This window comes from Pongo pygmaeus, chromosome 9 (genome assembly GCF_028885625.2).
Source record: "Pongo pygmaeus isolate AG05252 chromosome 9, NHGRI_mPonPyg2-v2.0_pri, whole genome shotgun sequence".
NCBI classification, from domain to species: domain Eukaryota; kingdom Metazoa; phylum Chordata; class Mammalia; order Primates; family Hominidae; genus Pongo; species Pongo pygmaeus.
In genome coordinates this window covers 474230-501045 of record NC_072382.2, presented here as the reverse complement: position 1 = coordinate 501045, position 26816 = coordinate 474230, and the positions used below count along the sequence as shown (strand labels likewise).

General features: G+C 54.3%; 1 protein-coding gene across 10 annotated transcripts in view; it reads right to left on the bottom strand.

The window, feature by feature from the left end:
- The window catches only part of PHRF1 (PHD and ring finger domains 1), a 36747-nt gene that overhangs the window by 8774 nt on the left and 1157 nt on the right, over positions 1-26816 (bottom strand). For 4 of the 10 annotated variants that reach the window (XM_054437674.2, XM_063670641.1, XM_063670640.1 and 1 more), the window contains exons 2-10: positions 22803-22917; positions 22327-22446; positions 16546-16751; positions 12138-12221; positions 10481-10599; positions 6082-6176; positions 5582-5757; positions 4439-4568; positions 1361-1488 (exon numbers count right to left, since the gene is read on the bottom strand). In XM_054437674.2, the coding sequence (XP_054293649.2) occupies positions 1361-1488; positions 4439-4568; positions 5582-5757; positions 6082-6176; positions 10481-10599; positions 12138-12221; positions 16546-16751; positions 22327-22446; positions 22803-22896 (1152 nt within the window). In that variant the 5' untranslated portion in view covers positions 22897-22917. The remainder of the gene's footprint in view (positions 1-1360; positions 1489-4438; positions 4569-5581; positions 5758-6081; positions 6177-10480; positions 10600-12137; positions 12222-16545; positions 16752-22326; positions 22447-22802; positions 22918-26816) is intronic. The other 6 variants (XM_063670642.1, XM_054437676.2, XM_054437675.2 and 3 more) reach the window with 3 other exon arrangements.

Below are 26816 nucleotides of genomic sequence, written 5' to 3'. Positions count from 1 at the left end.
CTTGAGAGGCTGACGTGGGAGGGTCACCTTAGCCTGGGAGGTCAAGGCGGCTGCAGTGAGCCAGGATCATGTCACTGCACTCCAGCCCCGGTAACAGAACCAGACTTTGTTCCCGCCCCAACCTAAAACAAACAAACAAACAAAAAACACTTTGTGAGGCTTAGATGACAAACTGCTTAAGCCCAGGAGTTTAAGACCAGCCTGGGCAACATGGCGAACCTGTGTCTACAAAAAATACAAAAACTAGCCAAGCACGGTGGGCTATGCCTGTAGTCCCAGCTACTCAGGAAGCTGAGCTGAACAAACAAACAAAACAAAACAAAACAAAAAAGATTCAGCAAACACTTGAACAATGGCTGCAACTCAGTTTTGTTTTGTTTTGTTTTTGAGACAGAGTTTTGCTCTCGTCTCCCAGGCTGGAGTGCAGTGGCGCAATCTCGGCTTACTGCAACCTCTGCCTCCCGGGGTTCAAGTGATTCTCCTGCCTCAGCCTCCTGAGGCTGGGACTGCAGGTGCCTGCCACCACACCCGGCTAATTTTTAGTCTTTAGATGGGGTTTCACCATGTTGGCCAGGCTGGTCTTGAACTCCTGACCTCAGGTGATCTGTCTGCCTCAGCCCCCTAAAGTGGTGGGATCACAGGTGTAAGCCACCACGCTCGGCCGCAATTCAAGTTTTTACATATTAAGGTGTTTTAAATATGCAGTCTGAGTGGACGATGCATTTAGTCCCAGTTTGAGCATCACAAACATGCACACGAATGACACATCACCCTCCACCCCATAAACACGGACAATAATTAGGAATCAACTAAAAATAAATATTAAATGTCTGGTCCATGATTTTGGATGAAAAGGGCCTAGGACAACAAACGCCACGACATGTACCAAGGAGGCCGCTCACTAGGGCCCAGCGAGCATGGGTCAGAGGAGGTGGACGGGGCCTGTCAGACACAGCTTGTGTCACTCCTCAGAGCCAGGATGGTCAGGCCTGCCTCAAACCCACACCTGCTCCCGGGTGCCTCTGCCAGAGGGCTTCCACTGGCCTGGCTCACACCTGGCTCCCCGACCAGCTGATGGCTTCAGGAAGGTTCCTGGGGGGCACACGACCACCCCTCAACCCCTCAGTGTGCCTTAGGAAACAGCTGGCCTCAACCCCATCTTCAGTCTGTGCTACAGCAATGTTCATTTCCATCAGCAAATCACTGAGTAAATACAGAAAAGCGGCGATGATGATGATCCCTGCTCCGTAACCGCGCAAGGGTGCCGAGGCCGGCAGGAGGCTCAGGCCCCTGCTCCGTAACCATTGCGTGAGGGTGCTGTGGCCAGCAGGAGACTCAGGCCCTGCCACCCAATGCTCACCTTCACCTTCTTCCCTCTTCTCTTCTTCACTCGATGTTGGCGTTTCTTAGATCTTGTCGCTGAGCTCTTACTTTTTGCGGATGGTCCGGACAGGGTTTTCTTTCTTCCCGGCACTTTCTTCCGTCTTCCTACGGAGAAGAGGTTGAAGTCTGTGCTTCTCTGTGCTGGGCCCTACCCGCCCCATTCCTGTGAGTCCAGCCTAGTGGACGGAGCCCAAGGAGCCGGTACAGTGGGACCACATGCACTGGCTTGCAATTTTTTTTTTTTTTGGATACAGGATCTTGCCCTGTTATCCAAGCTGGAGTGCAATGGCACGATCTCAGCTCACAGCAGCCTCAAACTCCTGGGCTCACGTGATTCTCCTGCCTCAGCCTCCCAAGCAGCTGGAACTATAGGCAGGCACCACCGTGCCCAGCTAATTTTTTTTATAGATAGGGCTTACCGTGTTGCCCAGGCTGGTCTCTGGGCTCAAGCAATCCTCCTGCCTCAGCCTCCTAAAGAGCTAGGATTACAGGTGTGAGCCACTGCGCCTGCCCACATTTTTTTTTTTGAGAGGGAGTCTTACTCTGTCACGAAGGCTGAAGTGCACTGGTGTGATCTTAGTTCACTGCAACCTCTGCCTCCTGGGTTCAAGCGATTCTCCTGCCTCAGCCTCCCGAGTAGCCGGGATTACAGGCATGTGCCACCACACCCGGCTAATTTTTGTATTTTTGTTTTTTTGTTTTTTTGAGACAGAGTCTCGCTCTGTCACCCAGGCTGGAATGCAGTGGTGTGATATCGGCTCACTGCAAACTCTGCCTCCCAGGTTCACGCCATTCTCCTACCTCAGCCTGCCAAGTAGCTGGGACTACAGGTGCCTGCCACCACGCCCGGCTAATTTTTTGTATTTTTAGTAGAGATGGGGTTTCACTGTGTTAGCCAGGATGGTCTCGATCTCCTGACCTTGTGATCCGCCCGCTTAGGCCTCCGAAAGTGCTGGGATTACAGGTGTAAGCCACCGCGCCTGGCCTAATTTTTGTATTTTTAATAGAGACGGGGTTTCATTAAGTTGGCCAAGCTGGTCTTGAACTCCTGATCTCAGGTGACGCACCTGCCTCAGCCTCCCAAAGTGCTGGGATTACAGGTGTGAGCCACTGCACCCGGCCCCAAAGATTTTTAAACGGAGAAATAAACCATGTATACATATATATATTTTTTTGGAGACAGAGTCTCACTCTGTCACCCAGGCTGGACTGCAGTGGCGCCATCTCAAACTCCTGGCCTCAAGCTATCCACCTGCCCCAGCCTCCCAAAGTGCTGGGATTACAGGCTACTCAGGAGGCTGAGGCACCACAATTGCTTGAGCCTGGGAGGCAGAGGTTGCAGTGAGCTGAGATTGCACCATTGCACTCCAGCCTGGGCAAGATGAGATCCTGTCTCAAAAAAAAAAAAAAAAAAAAAAAGGAATAAAAATAATGTGTTCCCATCGGGGAGAGACACAGAAAATGAGCTGCATCTAAGAACACAGCCTGACATCCCTGAGTGTACCATTAAATATCTTACATAATTATCATCAGGGCCAGGCACCATGGCTCACACCTGTAATCCTAGCACTTTGGGAGGCCAAGGCAGGTGGATCGCTTGAGACTTTAACACAAATGAGCTCACTGCACATCTGTAGTGACATAAAGATTAAAACAATTTTAATTGCAAAAACACCCAGCCAAACGCCCATCAAAAGAACAAACTGTGGTATATTCAAACAATGGAATATTTCTCAATAATAAAACATCAGCCACAGACACAGATAATTACAGAGATTCCCAGAGTGCTGTGCTGAACAAAAGGAGCAGTAAGTTGGGCCCCTGCACCAGACCCACAGATGCCGAGTCCCCTGGAGCCCCAGGACCAGCATGAGCGATACACAGTGATGCACACGGCCGCAGGGTTGCTGGTGGGGCTGAAGTGCGGTCTCGTTCTGTGCTGGCTGGAATGGAAGTTACATCTGTCAAACCTAGGACTACACACTAAAGTGAGTGCATTCACTTAATAAAAAGTACGTATGCTTCAGGGCAGGGGCGGTGGCTCAGGCCTGTAATCCCAGCACTTTGGGAGGCTGAGATGGTCGGATCACCTGAGGTCGGGAGTTCAAGACCAGCCTGGCCAACATGGTGAAGCCCCATCTCTACTAAAAATACAAAAACTAGGTGGGTGTGGTGGCGGGTGCCTGTAATCCCAGCTACTCAGGAGGCTGAGGCAGGATAAACACTTGAACCCGAGAGGTGGAGGATGCAGTGAGCCAAGATCACGCCACCGCACTCCAGCCTGGGAGAGTGAGACTCTGTCTCAAAAAAAAAAAAGAAAAAGTATGCATGCTTCAATAAAGTTAATTTCTAAAAGATCACAGATTAGAACGCACTGAGTAAAGCAGGACTCCACGCGTCCACAGTGACTTAAATCCCCTTGAGGGAGAGGGAATGCTCTTCTGAGAGCCAAATGTGCACGCACATCAGCGCAACGGGGTGTTTGACAAGGTGCAGTCGACGGCTCTTCCCAGGAGCGGCCCGTTAATTTTAAGGGAGAATTAGTCACTTCACAGTGGACCTCTGAGAACCAAGTCATCAAAGTTAACCAGCGCTGGGACAAAATTACCAAAACTCATAGAGAAAAGGACTGAAAACCTCAACAGGGCAGAAGCAAGACGACGCAAAATCACTGATCTCAACTCGGCCCCCACAGAAAAGCCCAGGCCCAGATGGCTTCAGGGCGTATTCTGACAAATGTTTACAGCAAAAATAACAAGACTGCTTCCATAAACTTCAGGATGCAGTCCTTCCAGAAAGCAGAGGGGAGCAATTCGGGAAGGCCAGCATCACCCTGGCACAATGCCAGAGACAGCGTGGTCACAGATCTGCACATCAGACCCACACCTCCCGGGCCCAGTGCGGCTTCTGTGTAGTGTTTTCAGCTGAGAAGATCAAGTTGCAGAAAGAAGAAATGGAAATGCCCACAGCCCTGGCCTTGAGGGAAGCAGTGAGTGGACCTCGGGCGTGGGTCCCAGCACATGGCTGGCGGGAGAGTCCATCCCTCCAGGCTTACTTGTCTTCCTCTTCCGTCGGGCAGGAGTGCGCGGCGTCAGGGAGCGCTGATACACGGCGGTGCTGAGGCCAGTCGCCACAGCCTCGATGGCTTCATCCAACAGGGAAGACCCGAGGCGCCCTGGTGTGTGCTACAGGCAAAGCGGCGGTGCCGTCAGATGCCCTTGGGGCCTCAGCCGGTCCAGCACAGACCCCAAAGGGAGCCCAGAACATAGCCCGCAATGGCAGCCAGAGAAGCAGGACAGCCTCCCCACCCGCCACCTGCAGCAGCCACGACCCGGCCTTCCTCTCCCCTGCCAGAGGCTGACAAGCACTCCCACGGGGGCAAGGCCAGGACAGCCCGGGACGGCTCTGGGAGGCAAGCTCAGGGCTGGAATGGAGGACAAGGTCAGGCAGGCACCGAGAACAGTGGAGTTCTTGGTGGAGGAAGAAGGGCACAGGGCGGAGCTCAGAGCAGAGCCCGTGGGAAGCCCTGAGAGCTGGGCTCCTGCACAGTGTGGGGCTGGTATGCAGCAGGGACGAGGGAAGGGGCAGGTGGGTGGGTGGGGGCCAGACAGCATCCCAGGGGCATATGGGAGGGCACCAGTCACTGTGGCGGGGGCGGCGCAGGTACTGGGCAGGGCGCTGGACAGGGACAGCCCCCGCCCCACCCAGCCTTCTCAGTCCACTCCAAATTCAGCGTTAGGTTTGCCAAGGGCACACACCACATGCCCACAGCCCACACCCTCCTGCTTGTCTAATGCCCAGGGAAAGGCTGCCGTGAGGACGGAGGCTGCAGGGAGCACCTGAAACCGAGCACCAGGTCCAGTGCAAGAGGAAGGTGCTCACAGGTGCCCAGAGGGAACGGTGCTGGCATGGGGCCTGGGGAACAAGGGGGGTTTCCTAGAGCCCCCACCGCCAGGGCCAGGCTTCACCTGCCCCTCAATGCCTGGCTCCAGGTACTCGGAGAGGCAGCCCCACCTTGGGCCGCTGGGCTCACCCTGGGGTGCATTCACCTGCTCCCCTCAGCAGGGCCAAAGAACACGAGCCACCGGGGCCGGGCGGACCCCACTGTGCCGACGACGGCCCTCCCACCTACCCGGACTGCTGAGACCACTCTGGGCAGCTGGGGCTCTGCGACTGGCGTCAGGGCTGGGCCACCCACCTGGGCCCTCCTGGCCGTGGAGATCCGGTTCCGGTTCACGGTTGCTCTCACTCTCTCACTCTGCCGTGTCCTGGCTATCGCCCGGGTCCTCCCTGCTCGAGGCCGAAGCCTGCTAGTGGTGGGAACCACATCGGCCAACAGCAGGGAGACCTCCTCCTCACTCACGGGACCCGCATCTGGGAAGAACCACCAAGGCTGATGTGCCACACTCACAGGCCACACACCTCCCCCAACAGCTCCCCCTGTGGCTGCCGGCCATGCAGCAGCCCTGGCTTGGGCTGACCTATGCACAGGACCCAGGGCTGCTCATGGAGCCTGGTGCTTCTAACACTGAGTACCGGAACCCCCCAGCCAATGGACCCCACACACATCCCCGAGAAAACGAGCCCGAGACAGCCCTAGATGTCCTCCCGACACCGCAGCCGAACCTAACCCCGGGGACCGCAGAGCTGACAGTGAGAAGGCCCATGTGCGCCTTGGGATGGGAGCAGTGTCCTTACCAGCGGCAAGCACACCAGGGGCAGCGCATTCCGGGCAGAACCACTCGTCCACTGGCACCTCCTGGAGAGGGGGGTCCAAGCATTCCATGTGGTACCTACAGGAGAGAGCAGGGCCAGAGCGTCCAGGTGCTGCTCACAGCTTTCCCAAACCTCCTCAAGTGAGGGGACCACAAAGCAGGCCTCCGATGGCACCCAAGTCTGCGATGCATTCTGATAGGGCTGACCTGCATCCCCCCGAAATTCATAAGAAGCCCTAACCCCCGATGTGACAGCAGGTAGAGATGAAACCTTTACGGTTATAGGATCGGTGTCCTCAGAGAGGGGAAGGCCGGGGGGGTCGCAGCGGGGAGGCAGCCGTCTGTAAGTCGGGAAGGGGCCTCCCCAGGGACCAGGCCTGCTGGTATCTCAGATGTCCAGTTTCCAAAATCAAGAAAAGGAAGACCTGCAGTTTACACTGCCCAGCCTGTGGTATCCTGACAGCAGCTGAGCTGACCACGACACACGACACACACCCTGAGGCCGACAGTGGCTCACAATGAGCTCCTGCGGTAGGTGCTGCCTGTGGGGCCCCCTTCCCAGAGAGCTTGTCTCACCCACCCTCGCTCCCGGGGTTTCAAACACCGCGCCTCACACCAAGCCACTGAAGAAGGCGAAGGTTTCTTTGCTGAAAGGAAACTATGTTTTAATTGTTTCTATCGAGCTTCAGGGAAGGTAGTTTGGGAAGTGCTGCCACTAGTACGAGGTATCTGTGCCCCTCCAAGCAGCCAAGGCTCGGGAGTCTGTGCCAAGATCCTTGAAACTTCACCTCAAAGACCCCAGACAGCCTGGAGTAAGGCAAAAGCAATCAAGGCAAGGGAGTCAAGCTGATGATTTCCCTGAAAATTGAGCGTGAATTCAACTGAACCTAACTACCACTTACCACGGACTGAACTGCTCTAGGATCTAAGATACGAGTTAAACAAGAGTAAACCCATTCTCCCAAGAATCCTGCACCTATGAGAAGGTGTCCGCTGTGTGGCCCTCGCTGGGGCCATACAAGACAGGAGACAGGCATGCAGGAAGAGAAGCCGACTGCCCCGGGCACACAACACGCCCTGCCAGGCCAGCAGAGAGGGGCGGCAGGTGGGGGCGCTCCAAGAGCCTAACTAGGTCCCCTCCTAACATCTGCTCTTATACAAGTTCTCTGGGGACAAAGGCAAGGATGAGCAGTACCTTCTTTCAAAGAATTCCAAAGTCTGAAAAGGTCCAACCCACTTTCCCACCACTGAGCTCCAGCAGCCTTGGAGGAGGCTGCGGCTCACCTGAGGCCCAAGCAGAAGGCCCCTCTGCGCTCGGCAGGCGCCCATCCACAGCCAGGCCAGACCTGTGTCCCCCACACTCAACCCCGAGAAGAGGAGATTGGCTGCAAGTTTAAATATGAGCACGGGGACAAGGAGGGCTGCCAAGACCTGCCCAGCTACGGTGCAGGCACCCATAGCTCCACCTGCACAGGTGGCTTGGTGGCCCTGCTGAGGGCAGAATCGCCCTGCAGCTGAAGGTGCTAAGATCTGACCTGCCCAGGGAGGGGAGGGCCATACCTAACAGGCCTCAGTGAGCCCCTGCACTGCCTCCCTGGTGAATACAAACTTTTAAATTAGATTGTAACTTAAAAAAGAAAAAAATCAGAAACTGTATCTTATTTCATGTAATGTCAGTGTATCTACAGATAGTGTTTTCTTGTTTTTTGTTTTTTTGTTTTTGTTTTTAGTCTCTCTGGAGTGTAGTGGCGCAATCTCGGCTCACTGCAACCTCCGCCTCCCATGTTCAAGGTATTTGCGTGCCTCAGCCTCCCAAGGATCGGGAGTTACAGGTGTGAACCACCACGCCCGGCCAATTTTTATATTTTTAGTAGAGATGGGATTTCACCATGTTGGCCAGGCTGGTCTCGAACTCCTGAGCTCAGGTGATCCGCCTGCCTCGGCCTATTGTGATTCCATTTTGACATGAGGAACTGAGTAATTTTAGACGTGTGATTTTTAAGTCAGACTTAACTGAAAATTTAGCATACTGCAAACAGTAACAATATGGAAATGTTTAGAAGTATGAGAATTGTTATACTGATCAGTTTTAATGTTTTAGATCCACCAGAGTTTTTATGTACTTGCGTTGTTTTATCTGCAAACTAATTCAACTAGTGTAGGTACAAAAAAAATCAACATATCAAATTTATAAATGTAATTTATAATAAAAATTTTTAATTAAGTTGTAAACATTCCCAAGAGCCTTGTTACAAGGTACTACAACTAGGTTGGGCACAGTGGCTCACGCCTTTAATCTCAGCACTTTGGGAGGCCGAGGTGGGCGGGTCACTTGAGCCCTGGAGTTCTACACCAGTCTGGCCAACATGGTGAAACCCCGTTATTACCTAAAATACAAAAATTAGCCAGGTGTGGTGGCACGTGCCTGTAATCTCAGCTACTGAGGAGGCTGAGGCAGGAGAGTCACTTGAGTGACTCACTGCAGAGGTTGCAGTGACTCACTGCAGAGGTTGCAGTGACTCACTGCAGAGGTTGCAGTGACTCACTGCAGAGGTTGCAGTGAGCCGAGATGGCACCACTGCACTCCAGCCTGGATGACGGACCAAGACTCTGCCTTGAAAAAAATAAGTAAATGAGTAAAATAACAGCTAACAGGAAAACCAGGCTTTGTGCGTGAAAACTGGCCTACCAGCTGCCCTTGAGCCACTAGAAGGCTCACGGCCCTGGCCTGCAATGAGGGCCTTGCCCAGGACGGTGCCTGTGGCGACCAGGACCAGGTCTAACACGCCGTGGCCTCTCAGGCCGTGTCCAGCGATTCCAGGCCAGCCCAGGCCCTTCCTTCACATGCCCAGAGTGGCCACAGCCACAGGTAAAGAGGACCAGTCCTACACATGGGCATGGAGTGCTGAGCCACCCCTCCACCTCTTTTTTCCTTTTTAAGCATTCTGCATATATTCACGGTGTAAGTCAGTAATCAACAGCCAATAAGCACTGTGCCCAGGGCTGCAATGACCAGGCTGCTGGGATACTCAAGGCAGCAGTCCTGCCCTTCAGACTCACAGCAACCAACTCAGTGCCTGCCGGGGCGGTTGGCAGCGTCTGCTCCCAGCAACCCTGAGGTGGTGAGGACTGTCAGGGCAGAGCACTCAGGAAACTCACAAAACATGGATTTAGGCTCAGACTCGTGAGAAAGGAGGGAAGGCGAGATGTCTGCGAATGTGAGCAGAGGCATGGCTATCTCCTGGCTGCTGGGAGCAGCGGGCAGGACCAAGCAGGGTCTGGGGACCGGGAAGGGCCGGCGGAGCACACTGCAAGGCCCCTGTATTCCCACAGGCCACGAGGAGGGCCAACTGACCATGAGACAAACGTGGTGGCCGCCTGCAGGACCCCCAAGGAGGCCCCTGCAGTGTCTGCAAAAGGACAGCCAGCGATTCCTGCACCAACAGCATGAGTGGAGCAGAGGCCTGGGTATGTGGCTAAGAACGAGGTGACAGGTGGGGGCACAAGCGGCCGTGGTCAAGGACGAGTCAAAGGTGGGACGACCGGGACCACCCGCCACAGAGCAAAGGCTTTCACCAGGAGCCCGTCCTCGGTGCGGCTCCAGCTGCGGCACGTCAAGGCCTCCTGGCTCCGGCTGTTCCGTAGTCCAAACCCTGACCCAGCTACTTCCCACCCAAGAGAAGGTTCCAGATCGAGCAGCCTCACTGGTTCTTTCAACAAGGGAGATTTCCAGAATCCTCTCTCCATAATTTCACAGCAGAAAAATTATTCAAATCAACAGGGAAAGCCCCTCACAGGAGGCTAATGGGGAAGGGGGCATCTGCTTACAGCCAACGACACAAAGCAGGGATGAGGAGACAACAAGTGTCACAGGCTCCCGGGAAGCCAGGGCCACGCAGGGCCAGAGCAGGCGCTCTCAGCTGTGCCAGGGAGAGCAGCACGTGCAGCATAACTGGACATGCACCGGAGGGTGAAGGAGGAGCAGGGTGAAAGGTGAGGGACCAAGGCAGCCAGGATGATGGACACAGGCACAGCCACTCCTCCCCAACAAAGGCTGGGACCAGGACACGTCCCACCCTCTGGCTGACCAGCCCCACAGCCTCCTGTCTGGCTGTTTTCTTTTTTGTCTTGATGTATTACCTGCACTTCTGTGAGCAGCCTCAGAATGTTTTTTGGGGAAAGATCGAAGTGTAAATGAGTGTAATAGGAAGGCCCGCAGGTGCCTGTGGTCCGCAGGACTGAACCGCGCTGCTGAGGGTGGTGAGCACAGCTCCAGGTGCTGGGACTCAGACTTCACAGAGCAAAGAGGCTCTGCATCCCTCCTGCACTTGGCCTGCCTAGCACACAGCAGGGCACGTGTGCCAGTCCCAACTGTCCCTTACCCCGCATCGCAGCCATCGCAGAGCAAAAGCCTGTCCTCGCGGTCGCTCCTGCCGCACACCTCACAGAAGGTAGGGTCCTCCTCTTCTTCCTCACTCGCTTTGGTGTTCTCCACTGGGATCTAGGACAGAATCGTCGGTCACACACCACACAGGACCCAAACTCCCCGCGGTCAATTCCCACCATGATACACAGTTAATCCAGAATCGATCAATTGGCTTCAGATTCCTACGTGGGCTCCACAGGCCCAGAGGGGCTCCCTCAATGTGCACACAGGGATTTTTATGTTTTCTACCATCTCAGGGTGGTGATCTAAGAGGAAAATATTCAAGAGAAAGCAAAGTATGATGCACGGAAAGGAGCGGGTAAGCCCTACGGCCCCAAAGTGGAGTAATCAAGCAGGGCGAGGCAGCAGGTGCTGGACTGCCACGGAAGAGCAACATCTGCCTCTTTAAAAAAAAAAAAAAAAAAAAAGGCTGGGGGCAGTGGCTCACGCCTGTAATCCCAGTACTTTCGGAGGCTGAGGCGGGCAGATCATGAGGTCAGGAGATTGAGACCATCCTGGCTAACACGGTGAAACCCCGTCTCTACGAAAAAATACAAAAAATTAGCTGGGCGTGGTGGCGGGCGCCTGTAGTCCCAGCTACTCAGGAGGCTGAGGCAGGAGAATGGCGTGAACCCGGGAGGTGGAGCTTGCAGTGAGCTGAGATCGCACCACTGCACTCCAGCCTGGGCGACAAAGCAAGACAGACAGACAGACACACACACACACACACACACACACACGCACACGCTGTAATCCCAGCACTTTGGGAAGCTGAGGAGGGAGGATGGCTTGAGCCTAGGAGTTCAAGACCCACCTGGACGACATAGTGAGACCTTGTCTCTACTTAAAAAAAAAAAAAAAAGGCCGGGCACGGTGGCTCCCGCCTGTAATCCCAGTACTTTGGGAGGCCGAGGCGGGCAGATTATGAGGTCAGGAGATCAAGACCATCCTGGCTAACACGGTGAAACCCCGTCTCCACTAAAAACACAAAAAATTAGCTGGGCGTGGTGGCGGGTGCCTGTAGTCCCAGCTGCTTGGGAGGCTAAGGCAGGAGAATGGCATGAACCTGGGAGGCGGAGCTTGCAGTGAGCCGAGATTGTGCCACTGCACTCCAGCCTGGGCAACAGAGTGAGACTCTGTCTCAGAAAAAAAAAAAAAAAAAAAAAAAACAGCCGGGTGTGGTAGCTCACGCCTGTGGACCCAGCTACTCAGGAGGCAGAGGCAGGAGGATTGCTTGAGCCCAGGAGGTTGAGGCTGTAGTAAGCTGTGATTGTGCTACTGCACTCCAGCCTGGGTGAAAGAGCAAGATGGTGTCTCAAAAATAAAGAGCTCAAGCAGACGAGCCAGAGAGCTGCTCCCAGATGTGATGGGTACAGGGGTGGGGTCGAAGGGACATCCCAGGAGCTGACAATATCTCTGCCTCTAACCCCCAACCCGGACCCCAAACCCCCCAGACAGGGCTCATGGCCACAAGGGGCACTTGAGTTGATTTCTATGAAGCATTTAACCAACCCTCATTTCAGGAGAGCAAGCCCACTTTGGAAAGCACGCTCTGTCCCACAGGGCCGGGATAGAAGCACGGCTGGGGCCTCCACGGCAGCGTCCACACTCACCTTTCTTAAGATTTTACCACCAAATTGAGCTCGAATACAAATGCACTTAAATAGAGTTCGATCAACTGGACAGGAATTGGCATTCTGTGAGAAATAAAAACAGGATCAGAATCTTGTAAATCACTTTCACTTAGAGGTCAAAAATTCTTTTACACTGAAAAATCAAGTATCTGCTAAATGCCTCCATGTGCCAGGCCCTCCACTAAGCTGCTGGCAACACGACAGTGGAGGGAGCACAGCGAGCCTTGCCTCCCTGCGGAGCTGCCAGCCCTGGCGGGGAGGGAAGAGCAGCTCCATGAACGCGTAGCATCTCAGTGATAAGTAAGAACAATAAAGGGAGGACAGACAGGCATGGGGGTGCCATCGTGCACAGGCCCCTCTGCGGTGAGCCCATTCAAATCTTCTGCTAACTTTTCCAAAAGATTGTTGGACATTCACTAGTAAATTTTTAGAATTTCTTTTCATAGGCCGGGAGCGGGGGTTCATACCTGTAATCCCAGCACTTTGGGAGGCCGAGGCAGGCGGATTACCTGAGGTCCGGAGCTCGAGACCAGCCTGACCAACATGGAGAAACCCCGCCTCTACTAAAAATACAAAATTAGCCAGGTGTGGTGGTGCGTACCTGTAACCCCAGCTACTCGGGAGGCTGAGGCAGGAGAATCGCTTGAACCCGGGAGGTGGAGATTGCGGTGAGCCGAGACGGCGCCACTGCACTCCAGCGTGGGTGACAAGAGCCAAACTCCATCTCAAAAAAAAAATTTATTTTCATAGTATGGATAACAGTCAGGTATGAGTTGCAAATTTATTCTTGCCTTTATTAATAGTGTTCTGACCCACATAAGGACCTTATGTTGGCTTTATTAAGGTACACCACACACAAGAAAACACTGATTTTAACTGAATAATTCAATCGGCTCGGACAGATATACGACCTGCAGAGTCCCCACCCTGGTCTTCGGGCCCTTCCCTCTCCCGCCTGGCTGTTTCTTCCTGTTGTCTCAGGGGTGTGGTTAGGTGCGTCTTCCCTGGGGTTTCTCAGGATTGGAGCCGCAGCATGGACTCCGCTCACGGCATTCTGCTCTCGCTAGCACTGAAGAGACACCACCACACAAACGGTCCACGTGTCCATTCCCCCGTGGTGAACATCAATGGACGCGTCTTTGTGTGGGCGCACTTCTGTTTCTCTTGGGTAAACACCCAGGAATACATGGCCTTTGAGGTTGTACGTGTGACACCCCCGCCTCTGGAGTCTGGGGTGCTCTCCTACCCACCAGCTCAAGGGGTGTGCGGTAGCACCTCCCATGGTGGGACTGGGGTTCCCAGAGGAGCCCTGCTGCTGAACCCCGCACGCTCCGTGCCCGTTTGCAGACATTCTCAGGCTGAGCCCCGCACGCTCCGTGCCCGTTTGCAGACACTCTCTCAGGCTGAGCCCCGCACGCTCCGTGCCCGTTTGCAGACACTCTCTCAGGCTGAGCCCCGCACGCTCCGTGCCCGTTTGCAGACACTCTCTCAGGCTGAGCCCCGCACGCTCCGTGCCCGTTTGCAGACACTCTCTCAGGCTGAGCCCCGCACGCTCCGTGCCCGTTTGCAGACACTCTCTCAGGCTGAGCCCCGCACGCTCCGTGCCCGTTTGCAGACACTCTCTCAGGCTGAGCCCCGCACGCTCCGTGCCCGTTTGCAGACACTCTCTCAGGCTGAGCCCCGCACGCTCCGTGCCCGTTTGCAGACACTCTCTCAGGCTGAGCCCCGCACGCTCCGTGCCCGTTTGCAGACACTCTCTCAGGCTGAGCCCCGCACGCTCCGTGCCCGTTTGCAGACACTCTCTCAGGCTGAGCCCCGCACGCTCCGTGCCCGTTTGCAGACACTCTCTCAGGCTGAGCCCCGCACGCTCCGTGCCCGTTTGCAGACACTCTCTCAGGCTGAGCCCCGCACGCTCCGTGCCCGTTTGCAGACACTCTCAGGCTGAGCCCCGCACGCTCCGTGCCCGTTTGCAGACCCTCTCTCAGGCTGAGCCCCGCACGCTCCGTGCCCGTTTGCAGACACTCTCTCAGGCTGAGCCCCGCACACTCCGTATCTGTTTGCAGACACTCTCTCAGGCTGAGCCTGACATGCTCCGTGCCCGTTCGCAGACATTCTCTCAGATTGTTTAGGAAATCCTTCCCTTTTCTTATCACAGAGCTACCCATGCTTTCTTTTCAAAGTTTCAGTTTTGCTTTCTAATTCGAGATCTTGAATCCATCCAGCATCGTGTGTGTGCTGTGAGCAGCCCCCAGCTGATCTGCCTCACAGGCACCTCCTGTCTCCCTGAGTATGTCCAGGTCTCTTTCAGGCCCCTGCAAAACCCCTGGGACTGGTTTCCAGTCCTGGACTGATTCCAGTTCAATCCCTGTAGTTTTATAAATCATAATATCCAGTAGGCAATTTCTCCTCTTTTCAAAGCTATTTTGGCAATTCTTGGTGCCTTCCTGTCCTCCTGTGTTGACTTCACATCAAGCACCCTGAACTCCTGCTGGAAAGGACGGGATCAGCATCCCCACCCTCTCTACGGAGCAAGACGTCTCGAAAGGGAAGGAGCCTTGCTTCAGTCACAGCTGTGTTAGAAAAGCTCTTTAAATGTCTTACACGTCTCTTTATGACTTATTTCCAAACACAATTTTAATCTTTATTAACCTCGTATCCAGTAATCTTGCTAAGCAGTGTTCTAACAGTTCATTTGTAAGATTTTTTTTTTTTTTTTTGAGACAGTGTCTCGCTCTGTCACTGGGCTGGAGTGCAGTGGCGGCGCAATCTCAGCTCACTGCAACCTCCAACTCCCAGGTTCAAGTGATTCTCCTGCCTCAGCCTCCCAAGTAGCTGGGACTACATGTACGTGGTACCATGCCCGGATAATTTTTGTATTTTTAGTAGACTCAGGGTTTCACCATGTTGACCAGGATGGTCTTGATCTCTTGACCTCATGATCCACCCACCTTGGCCTCCCGAAGTGCTGAGATTACAGGCGTGAGCCACTGCGCCCAGCCCCATTTGTAAGATTTCTATACTGACAAACTTGTTTGCAAATGCCCTGTTCTGCTCAATATTTATCTAATAAATGCCAGACAGAAAATACACAGCAAACGCTGTATCTTGTGCCTCAATTTAAATGAAAGCTTCACTTGCCAAAAGAAAAATCTACCAAAAAAAAAAATAAATAAAAATGGCCAGGCGTGGTGGCTCACGCCTGTAATCCCAGCACTTTGAGAGGCCGAGGCGGGTGGATCACCTGAGGTTGGGAGTTCAAGACCAGCCTGACCAACATGGTGAAACCCTGTTTCTACTAAAAATACAAAATTGCCCTGGCGTGGTGGCGGGCACCTGTAGTCCCAGCTATGCGGGAGGCTGAGGCAGGAGAATCGCTTGAACCCGGAAGGTGGAGGTTGTGGTGAGCCAAGACTGCACCATTGCACTCCAGCCTGGGCAACAAGAACAAAACTCCCTCTCAAAAAAAAAAAAGAAAAAGAAAAATCTAAGCCTGAATGTACTGTGGGCTGTGGAACCCACAACAGAACAGGAACAGGAAGTACCAGAGCCAGACTTTGAGTGAGGTCACAGCCTGCCACCACCAGCAGCATGAGCAATGTCTGAGTCCTGCTTCAAACTAAGCATACAGGCAATTTTCAGCTACTCAGTGAAAGAGAACAGGAGGACCCAGTCACTAGGAACCCTGGGTGAGGTCACGGTCCTGAGGAGAGCCGGGGACAGCACGGGCTGCTGGTGCAATCGCAGGGAGGGGAGGGAGTCAAGAGGTAGTGGTGTCGGAGCTGAGCCCTGAGTACAAAGGTCGGGGACTCATGAGTCATCCTCAGACTGCAAGCTCTCCTTTTCTGGCATTTTTCACAATATTCAGAAAGGGAGGGGGGAGCTGACTGCTTCTAAAAGTTCATTTTGAAATATAAAATACACTGCACGTTTACGGTAAACTCTATTCACCTGTTCTAAGGACAGTCCCTTTTGATGCCGGTTATTGTGAATGAGTGCCAAATCGTACCGGTGTTTTCTGTATCAACTGAGAGAACCATATGTCAAGGCAGCAAAGTGCCATGCAGCACAGCACGCCTGACTCTGGCTTGCAGGCCAAGATGGCCCCTACGTCAACCAGGGTTTCTGCAGCTGGTTCCAGGAGACCCACGGCCGTCCTCTCTCCTGCCCCTGACCGATACACCACAAACGCCTCACATGAGCTCACCCACACCCCCGAGAGCCATGGTGCTCACAAAGCAAAGGCCAAGCCAGACTCAATCCTGTGGCCCCAGGGTCAGCCGCAGAGCAGACAGCTAGAACCTCACAAGAGGCTGAACACAGGCTGGGTCACCTATCAACAGTGAGGCCATCCTGAAGGGAGGAAGAACCCAACCAGAGGTGAACTCACCTTGGACCACTCGACAATGCAGTCCAGGCAGAAGTAATGGGCACAGTTCTCCGGCGTCCCCACGGCCTGGTCTCTGAATGCGTTGAGACAGATCGGGCAGCTCTCTGCATCATCATCAGAATTAAAAGAGCCAGTGGCTTCCAGTTTCCCCTGAGTACCCGCTACCTCCAGCAATGTCTCCCCGTTGTCTTCAGAATCTTCGGAACCTGGAGAGGAAACATGCCAGCTGGTGCAAGCAGGACGGGCGGCGTGAACTGCGGCACTGGAGGCAAGCGGGCCCAGGCTGCGCTCAGGACACCAGGTCTGCAATGCAGAGCCCACCTCCCCGTGGGCTCCTGCCACTTACCTCCACGTCCACGCTCAGCACATCCACAACCCCAGGAGCCCTGCCCCGCACCTAACCTGAAGCCTCGGGTGCCCTGCACCGAGGGGCGGGAAGCTGAGTGTCCTGAGTATCAGACCAGCTCCTCTAAGCTGAGCTTGCGGCTGAGGCAGACCTCGGGAGGCAGGGCAGCCCTGGGGCCCAGCACAGGTCCCAGAGACCATCAGGTTCATTTCGGAGCCTCCAAGCGAGCCCCTCAGTGCAGCAGCCCCTGTTTCCAACGCCCCCTTCTCAAAGCATGAGGACCACAAACCATCTGCCCGCGGACGGGACTTCCTTCTGAGGTTGCCTGTTCCTCTTCCCTGTGGGAGGTAGAGCACAGGCTCCTAACTGGGCCACTAACCACAACTGTTCTGGCCAATTCGGAGTGGTTCTGAGGCTACACCTTGACCAGCAGGGAGCAGGGAGATGCTCTGAGTTCAACATGGCAGAGCCCACACGTGCACTGCTATCTTCTTTCTACCAAACTCCAATGAAACAATGCTAAAGTAAACAGAACACAAGTTCATATGGGAAGAGGAGCAGACTCGGTGTGTGTGGCAGGTTCCTCCTAGGCCCGAGACCCTCCCAGTTCCACACATGTGGGCAGGACCCTGCCAGCACTGGGACATCACTCCCAGGACCCTCTGTTATTTGGCAAAGGGAAAGACACACCCAGAACAGGAATTTACACTGTTGAAGAGGCTGTGAGAAGTGAGAGCTGCGAGGGAGGCAGCAGAAGAGTTTTAAGTTCTCATCTTTCATGTTAAGAGTTGAAGAGCTACTGGCCAGGCGCGGTGGCTCACGCCTGTAATCCCAGCAACTTTGGGAGGCCGAGGCAGGCAGATCACGAGGTCAGGAGATCGAGACCATCCTGGCTAACACAGTGAAACCCCATCTCTAATAAAAATACAAAAAATTGCCGGGCGTGGTGGCTCAAGCCTGTAATCCCAGCACTTTGGGAGGCTGAGGCAGGTGGATCACCTGAGGTCAGGGGTTTGAGACCAGCCTGGCCAACATGGTGAAACCCCGTCTCTACAAAAAATATGAAAATAGCCGGGTGTGGTGGTGTGTGCCTGCAATCCCAGCTACTCGGGAGGCTGAGGCAGAAGAATCGCTTGAACCTGGGAAGCAGAGGTTGCAGTGAGCCTAGACTGCACCATTGCACTCCAGCCTGGGCAACAAAGCAAGACTCCGTCTCAAAAATAAATAAATAAATAAATAAATAAATAAAAATACAAAAAATTAGCCGGACACGGCGGCAGGCGCCTATAGTCCCAGCTACTTGGGAGGCTAAGGCAGGAGAATGGCGTGAACCTGGGACGCGGAGCTTGCAGTGAACTGAGATTGCATCACTGCACTCTAGTCTGGGCAGCAGAGCGAGACTCCACCTCAAAAAAAAAAAAAGAATTGAAGAGCTACTACCTCAAGCTGGAAAGGGCAGTGTAACAAGTGATTTTCAGCAGGAAACACCAGGGTGGGAAAAGCAATGAGAACGAAAGCTCCCAGGCCCCAGCAACGCGGGCCTTGCTCATGGAAGAACTCCCTCCTCAACACGTTTCCCACCAGTTAGGGACCCACTGGCTACTTCTTCATGTTTAAAAAACAGTCCTGGCCAGGAGCGGTGGCTCACGCCTGTCATCCCAGAACTTTGGGAGGCCAAGGCGGGTGGATCACCTGAGGTCAGGAGTTCGAGACCAGCCTGGCCAACATGGTGAAACCCCATCTCGAATAACAATACAAAAATTACCCAGGCGTGGTGGTGTGTGCCTATAATCCAAGCTACTCGAGAGGCTGAGGCAGGAGAATCGCTTGAACCCGGGAGGCGGAGGCTGCATTGAGCCGAGATCGCACCACCACACTCCAGCCTGGGCAACAAGAGTGAAACTCAGTCTCAAAATAAATAAATAAATAAAAAGGTCCTAGAGAAATAAAAAGAAGTGTTCACTAAACTTCTGCACACACTGGCTATACCAACACCTCTCCAGTGCCTTCCCATCCCCTTCCTTCCGGGCGCTCAGCCCTCAGGGGCTCCAGGTCTCCGTAAACCTTCTGTCTCTTCACAGCCCCCCACCCTGGCCTGCCGCCCCTGCCCAGCCACCTCCTCCTGCCTCTCAAGTGGCAGCTTGGATTCTCCAGAAGCCTCTCCCCACCCCAGGTCCATGGAGCCTGTCCCTTCCCTGGATGCCCACAGCTCTCAGTGTCTATGACCCTGTCCCCCAGCTGCCGCTTGACACACTGCGTTTGCTGCTAGGTGAGCGCAGACACGGTGGGGGCCCTGCTGAGGCTCCCGCCACCTTCACTCCAGCCCCCAACCCAGAGTCTCTGGCTTCCAATGTGCCCTCAGAATCTCAAGGACAGAGTCACCTGGTGGCCCTGACGGCCCACGCTTTCAGCCCTGGCAATGCCAGAACTGGTGCGGAGACCTGCTACAGACGAACCAGAGCCCTAACCCAATGCTGGGAGTGAGCAGGGAAGCCCCTCAGGACCTGCAGACCCGGCAGACCCGCAGAGCACGTGCAGAGCTAAACATCGAACTCTGGAAGGACACGGCCAACACACATTGGCTCAGGCCATGAGTGCCATTCCCTCACCAACAGTCTCAAACAGGAGGGTCACCTTTCCGCAACATTCTAACCCTGATAACCACAGGGCCATGGGGAAAGACTGAGACACACAGATCACAGCAGCCACTTGAGGACCACGGATTTTCCAGCCCGAGGGTGAAGCCAGAAGGAAAGTAGTGGGAAAGGCAAAGTTCTGAGGCTGAGCTTGGCCTCCCTCTGAGGAAGCAACCACAGCGGGGCCGGGGCAGGGCCACCTCCTTGGTGGCCTCACGGGCTGTGCACCGAGGGTGACGGCAACAGGGGACAGGGAAGGAGGTACCACCAGTGCATCCCACGGACTTGTCTCCCCTTTGTTTTGTTTGAGACAGCGTCTCGCTCCATCACCCAGGCTGGAATGCAGCCTCGACTTCCTGGGCTCAAGGGTCCTCCCACCTCAGCCTCCTGCGTAGCTGAGGCCATAGGCCTGGGCCACCACACCCAGCCCAGACCTGCCCTTTAAAGCATTGTTCTCTCAAAAGAAGTTCAAGGGCACAACCATCAGCCAATTGTAAATGAGCTGAGAATTTTTTTTCTTTTTGAGACAGAGTCTCGCTCTGTGGACCAGGCTAGAGTGTGGTGGCGTGATCTCAGCTCGCTGCAGCCTCAACCTCTTGGGCTCAAGCGATCCTCCAACCTCAGCCTCCTGAGTAGTGGGGATTACAGGCACACACCACCGTGCCCGGCTAATTTTTGTGGGGTTTGTTTGTTTTTTTGAGACGGAGTCTCACTGTCACCCAGGCTGGAGTGCAGTGGCGATCTTGGCTCACTGCAAGCTCCGACTCCCGGGTTCCAGCAATTCTCCTGCCTCAGCCTCCCGAGTAGCTGGGATTACAGGTGCTTGTCAACACGCCTGGCTAATTTTTCTATTTTTAGTAGAGACAGGGTTTCACCATGTTAGCCACAATGGTCTCGATCTCCTGACCTCGTGATCCGCCCGCCTCGGCCTCCCAAAGTGCTGGGATTACAGGCGTGAGCCACCGCGCCTGGCCAATTGTTGTCCAGGCTGGTCTTGAACTCCTGAGCTCAAGCGATCCGCCCGCTTCACCATCCCAAAGTGCTGGTATTACAGGCATGAGCACCGTGCCCAGGCAGCCAGAATTTCTTTTTCTTCCTTTGAGATGGAATCTCACTCTGTCGCTCAGGCTGGAGTGCAATGGCACAATCTCTGCTCACTGCAACCTCCGCCTCCTGGGTTGAAGCCATTCTCCTGCCTCAGCCTCCCGAGTAGCTGGGATTACAGGCGTGTACCACCACACCCGGCTAATTTTTTGTATTTGTAGTAGAGAGGGGGTTTCACCATGTTGGCCAGGCTCGTCTCGAACTCCTGACCTCAGGTTATCCACCTGCCTTGGCTTTCCCAAAGTGCTGGGATTACAGGCATGAGCCACTGCGCCCAGCCTGAATTTCTTAATAAAATCATAAAATCACACAATGCATCTGTCAGCTCTCTTAGGAGTTCTGTTCAGATGAGAAAATGAACTACAAGAGGGTCAGGAGGTCCCAGGCTACAGCAAACCCCGGGTCACACTAAACCCATCCTGTACCTACCTGCCGATGGCATGCCTTTGTCGGGGTGTGGGGGGCAGGGGGTTGCCAAGACCTTTCTGCTCCTTCCATGGGGAGTTCCAGTCCAGTTACCTTCTCCCCAAAACACCACAGCTCACGTTGTTCAGTGTTCTCAGACATTTTAATTTTTTGCCCTCAACAGAGAAGAGACCCATTACGTTGTCAAACTGAACTTCAAAATGAAGGACTACAGCCGGGCGTGGTGGCTCACGCCTGTAATCCCAACACTTTGGGAGGCTGAACTGGGCAGATCACGAGGTCAGGAGTTCGAGACCAGCCTGGCCAATGTGGTGAAACCCCGTCTCTACTAAAAATACAAAAATTAGCTGGGCATGGTGGCAGGCGCCTATAATCCTGGCTACTCGGGAACCTGAGGCAGGAGAACTGCTTGAGCCCAGGAGGCAGAGGTTGCAGTGAGCCAAGATTGCATCATTGCACTCCAGCCTAGGCAACAGAGCAAGACACCGTCTCAAAACAACAACAACAACAACAACAACAAAAGGCCAGGCGCGGTGGCTCACGTCTGTAATGCTAGCACTTTGGGAGGCCAAGGCAGGCGGATCGCAAGGTCAGGAGATCAAGAGCATCCTGGCTAACACGATGAAACCCCGTCTCTACTAAAAATACAAAAAATTAGCCAGGCATGGTGGTGGGCACCTGTAGTCCCAGCTACTCGGGAGGCTGAGGCAGGAGAATGGTGTGAACCCAGGAGGCGGAGCTTGCAGCAGTGAGCCGAGATCGCGTCACTGCACTCATCCTGGGCAACAGAGCGAGACTCCATCTCAAAAAAAAAAAAAAAAAAAAAAATGAGGACTACAGGCCAGGCACAGTGGCTCACTTGAGGTCAGGAGGAGTTCCAGATCAGATGGTGAAACCCTGTCTCTACTAAAGATACAAAAAGTAATTAGCCAAGTGTCATGGTGCGTGCCTGTAATCCCAGCTACTCACGAGGCTGAGCCAGGAGAATCACTTGAACCCGGGAGGCAGGAGTTGCAGTGAGCTGAGATGGCACCACTGCACTCCAGCTTGGGCAACAGAGCGACACCCTGTCTCAAAAAAAAAAAAAAGAAGGACTATAAATAAAGTGAGCCGTCACCACAGCTGAAGACGAGGCCCCACTGTAGGTGACCGCGGAGACATGGCCAGCTGTGGTGACAACGACACTCTCACAGAGAATGTGTTATAAAAGGCTGTCCCCATCACGACAAGAGGAAACACAGGAGCCGGCGTGAACACCAGCTGTCTCACCAGATCTGTCTTCCAGGTCTTCCTCGTCAGACGCCCCCTCGTCTTCTCCGTCTGTGCCATCTCCATGCTCGCTGTCGCTGTCGTCCCCAGAGTCCCCACTGCTGCCCTCACTGCTTTCTTCTAGACACCAGGGTGAGACACAGGCCGCAGGGCGGCGTCAAGACCATGCAGCAGAGAGCAGGGTTGCTTTGCACAGGCATAGAGGCGTCAGGAGCACCTGCCAAACGGCTAACGGCTTTCCCAGGGCCGGCAAGGTAGGGGCACAAGCAAGGAAAGGGAACATCCTTTCGTTCAACATTTGTGTTGTTTGCATTAAAAATAAAACAAAAGAATACACTACTTCCGCAATTTAAAATCAAAGCATAATTTTTTTAGACTGAAAGTTGACAAGTGACACACACAGACGACCTCCAAAGGGAAACACAAGGCACCCTGCTCCTCCTGGGGACGCTCCTACCCGGCGCTGGGCAGCTCACCAAAGTCACCTGCCGGGTCCGCAGGGCCGACCTGTGGGCGTCCATCTGGCCCTGGGCTCCGGGCCACAAGCTCATCCAGGCTGTCGTCATCCATTGCTGCACATTGAGCTCAGCTCTGAAAGAAAGCAGAGCCAAGGAACTTCCAAACTGTCCCAGGCTGCAAAGAACCCTCTGAAGAGTGATGACCTCTCCCCACAGGCCACATCCCAGTGTCACATCCACCGCCACAGCACGTGAAGGGTGAGCCCTAACATATCACACACAGAACAACCCTCACCAGTAAGCCTTGCACATGATTCACATTTACAGAGCTACCTGTAAAGCCAGATCCTAGCTGGCCACTGTACCCGGCCAGAAAATAAAAATTTGTTTTTAACAAAAAAAAAAAAAAAAAAAAAGGGCACGCCTGTAACCCCAGCACTTTGGGAGGCTGAGGCGGGCGGATCACCTGAGGTCAGGAGTTTGAGACCAGCCTGACCAACATGGAGAAACCCCGTCTCTACTAAAAATATAAAATTAGGCCAGGCATAGTTGCTCACGCCTGTAACCCCAGCACTTTGAGAGGCCGAGTCAGGCGGATCGCCTGAGATCGGCAGTTTGAGACCAGCCTGGCCAGCATGATGAAACCCCGTCTCTACTAAAAATACAAAAATTAGCCAGGCGTGGTGGCGGGCGCCTGTAATCCCGGCTACTCGGGAAGCTGAGGCAGGAGAATCTCTTGCACCTGGGAGGCAGAGGTTGCAGTCAGCCGAGATTGCGCCACTGCACTCCAGCCTGGGCAACAGAACAAGACTCCATCTCAAAAAAAAAAAAAAAAGGAAAATTAGCTGGGCGTGGTAGTGTGCGCCTATAATCCCAGCTACTCAGGAGGCTGAGGCAAAAGAATCCCTTGAACCTGGGAGGTGGGGGTTGCAGTGAGCCGAGATCGCACCACTGCACACCAGCCTGGGCAATAAGAGCAAAACTCCATCTCAAAAAACTGCAATGCTCCTGAGGAATCGCTACACCATAGATGAACAAAATGGCCTCATCCTGAGCTGAGCAGAGCCGGGCTTTATCAGCTGGGCACAAGAGGGGCCTCAGTGACACGTAGGGCGCTCTCCCTGCCAAGGCTGGCCACTGTTGGGACGCCCGGAGGCTCCTCTGACCGCACCCCAACCCCATCCACCAGAGTGTTGCTGAGTCCCCAGTGGTACCCAGAGCTGAGGAGGCAGAAGGTACAGAGGCCAGGCCCACCCCTCGGCTCCCAAAGCCACCTGCTCAAGACCCTGACCCATCAGCCGGGACCCCTGCCCTTCCCACTCTGCAAGGTCACTGTGAAGCCACACAGGACCCCGTACAAAGCCTTGGGAAATCTAGTTGGACACGCTCCTCCTTCCATACCAGGGCCTCAAATTTTGGTCCCAGATAAGGAAGGAGATATGTGCACATGGTTCATTTCTCATCAGTGCTATTCACCTTGTTTCCCAGGAGACCCTCGGAGGAAAGGCCTGTCCTAGGAGAGTGAGTCAGGAATCCAGCGAGGCAGTGAAGCCGGCCCTGCAGCACTCTGTTTCCCACTAGGTCCAAGCTCCATCCATGGTCAGAGGAAAGCGCATCGCACAAGAGGCTGGGAAGTAGGGGGCCAGAGCTGCCCTCGAGTTCAGGGCCTCCTCGCATTGGAGCTCAGCTCCCGCCACCACTGTGGGCTGCATATGTACCACAGCAACAGGGGAAAGGGGCTGTCAGCGCCACTGCTGTCTGGAAACCCCTGGACAACAAACCCTAATGGGGCTCAGAAACCAGGACAGCCTCACTTCCCATCTGACAAGACAGTGGAAAACCCTAGATTCTAAGATGATGCCTTATAAAACAGTGAAGAATGTCAACTCCATCAAACTGTCAACTGCTATATGTTACTACTGCCTGGAAACAGCGATTGTAGAAGTGGTTTTGCCAAATTAGTAATTAACCTTTCTTCTACCTGCCGCCCTAAGGTGAAGACAACTGGTCATGATCCCCCCTCAAGGGAGTCTGCAGCCCTGCTGCTTGGTGGACCTAGCAACTCCGCAGAGACGCCCTGCTTGTCCCACACCTGAATCCTAGAGACACTGGCTCTGAGAGACACACAAGGGCCACGGCCCATCCAGGAGGGTGACCCCTCTCCCACAGCACGCACTGAGACCTAGCAGTGACCACAGCTCTCAGATAAGAGGACCTTAACTCCCTGGCAATAGCTGTGACCACCCTGACAACAGACCCTGTATCTTCCCGGGACACCTGCTGCAACGCCTACCCTGCTCCTACTTTCTGCAGCACAAGGCGAATGCAGTCCCTGCCCTGGAGAAACATATCTGAAAAAGGGAAGCAGACTCTCTCACATGAATCTACCAGGGAACACTCCAAAGAGACCACCTAAGAGACAACAGAGCAGGGCTGGGGGGAGGAGCAGGGCTGGGGGAGGAGCAGGGCTGGGGGAGGAGCAGGGCTGGGGGAGGAGCAGGCTGGGGGGAGGAGCAAAGCCGGGGGAGGAGCAGGGCTGGGGGGAGGAGCAGGGCTGGGGGAGTCCCAGGGTCCAACTGCCCGGAGTGCAAATCCTCACTTGATGTATTTCACATAGAAAGTAAAAAACGTGAATCAGCAGCCGGGCGCGGTGGCTCACGCCTGTCATCCTAGCACTTTGGGAGACCAAGGCGGGCAGACTGCCTGAGCTCCGTAGTTCAAGACCAGCCTAGGCAACACAGTGAAACCCCATCTCTACTAAAATACAAAAAAATGAGCCGGGCATGGCGGCGTGCACCTGTAGTTCCAGCTACTCCAGAGGCTGAGGCAGAATTGCTTGCACCTGGCAGGCAGAGGCTGCAGCGAGCCGTAGTATGTGAACAAACAGCTCCTGGCTTCTCCCTTGATGCACTGAGATTGGGGACCACCTCCAAGGGTTAGGTGGGGCCACAGGCAATGGCAGGGCCTGCCCTAGGGCTGCCAGAAGAGATCAGTGAGGACTTGTGGGGTTTGGCACATAGGAGCTGGCCAGAAATACCAGCTCAGGAATGAGGCTGAACTTTGCAAGTCCGTGCACCTGTGGGGCTAAGTCCTGAGGTCTTTGAACTTTACCACAGCTGGTGAGAGAAGACTCCACGGGCCTCTTACACTCCTCCACCACAGCAGCAGGAACGTTCAGGTTACGTGAGGCTAAACAATATCCTTCCTCGATATCACACAAAAGTAACCAGGGGCTATTTTGCCAAAGAACACAAAATAACCCAGGAAGCCTCCGCAGGTACCCTCTGGCACAAGCACCAGGCACAAGACATTTTGGGACCACCAGGACCTGTAGTCAGGATGCTGGGTTAATGGGAGCCCCTAGCTTAAGACCTCCTGGTTGCACCAGCAGCCCCAACTCCAACACATCTTCCCTTCCCCATACCCACCTCTGCCATGTCCCAGGCCACAGACCAGGAAGCCATTTCTGCAGAAAAGACCACAGCCTTTCCCAGCTGCTGGCCACCTTTGGCTGGGCCAGCAGAGCTCTGGGGTGGAGGAACCACTGTGGCTCTCCTGCTTAGCCTCCAGATTTGGGGGATTAAAGGGGAAAAGAAAAAACTGGAAAAGCTATTTCTCTCTCTTTTCAAATTCAGGGGAACCAATGCATTGGCAGTCCCAACTGTTACTAAGGAATGAAAAGGGCCTGTGGTGTCCGGGGTGCCTGCAACCCCGTTCCATGCCAGTCCCGGAACCTGAGTGCCCATCCCAGGCACTGAACAAGCCTGCAGCCAAGTCCAACATCTCAACTCAGGCCGACTTTTATTCTTGTATTCACCATCTGCTGTATCAGCTAGGAGAACTCAAAATTGTCAACTGCAATGGAAGTCAAAAAGTCAGGCACGCACAAAGGTCTCCGCGGGCCTGAGATGAACACAGCGCTGCTGAGGGCCAAGGCCAGGCTTGTCATGGCCATGATGCTGAGGTGTCATCCATCCATTAGTACTCTGACTTAACATTCTTCCAATAAGAAAGAAAACCGGATGGTCCAGG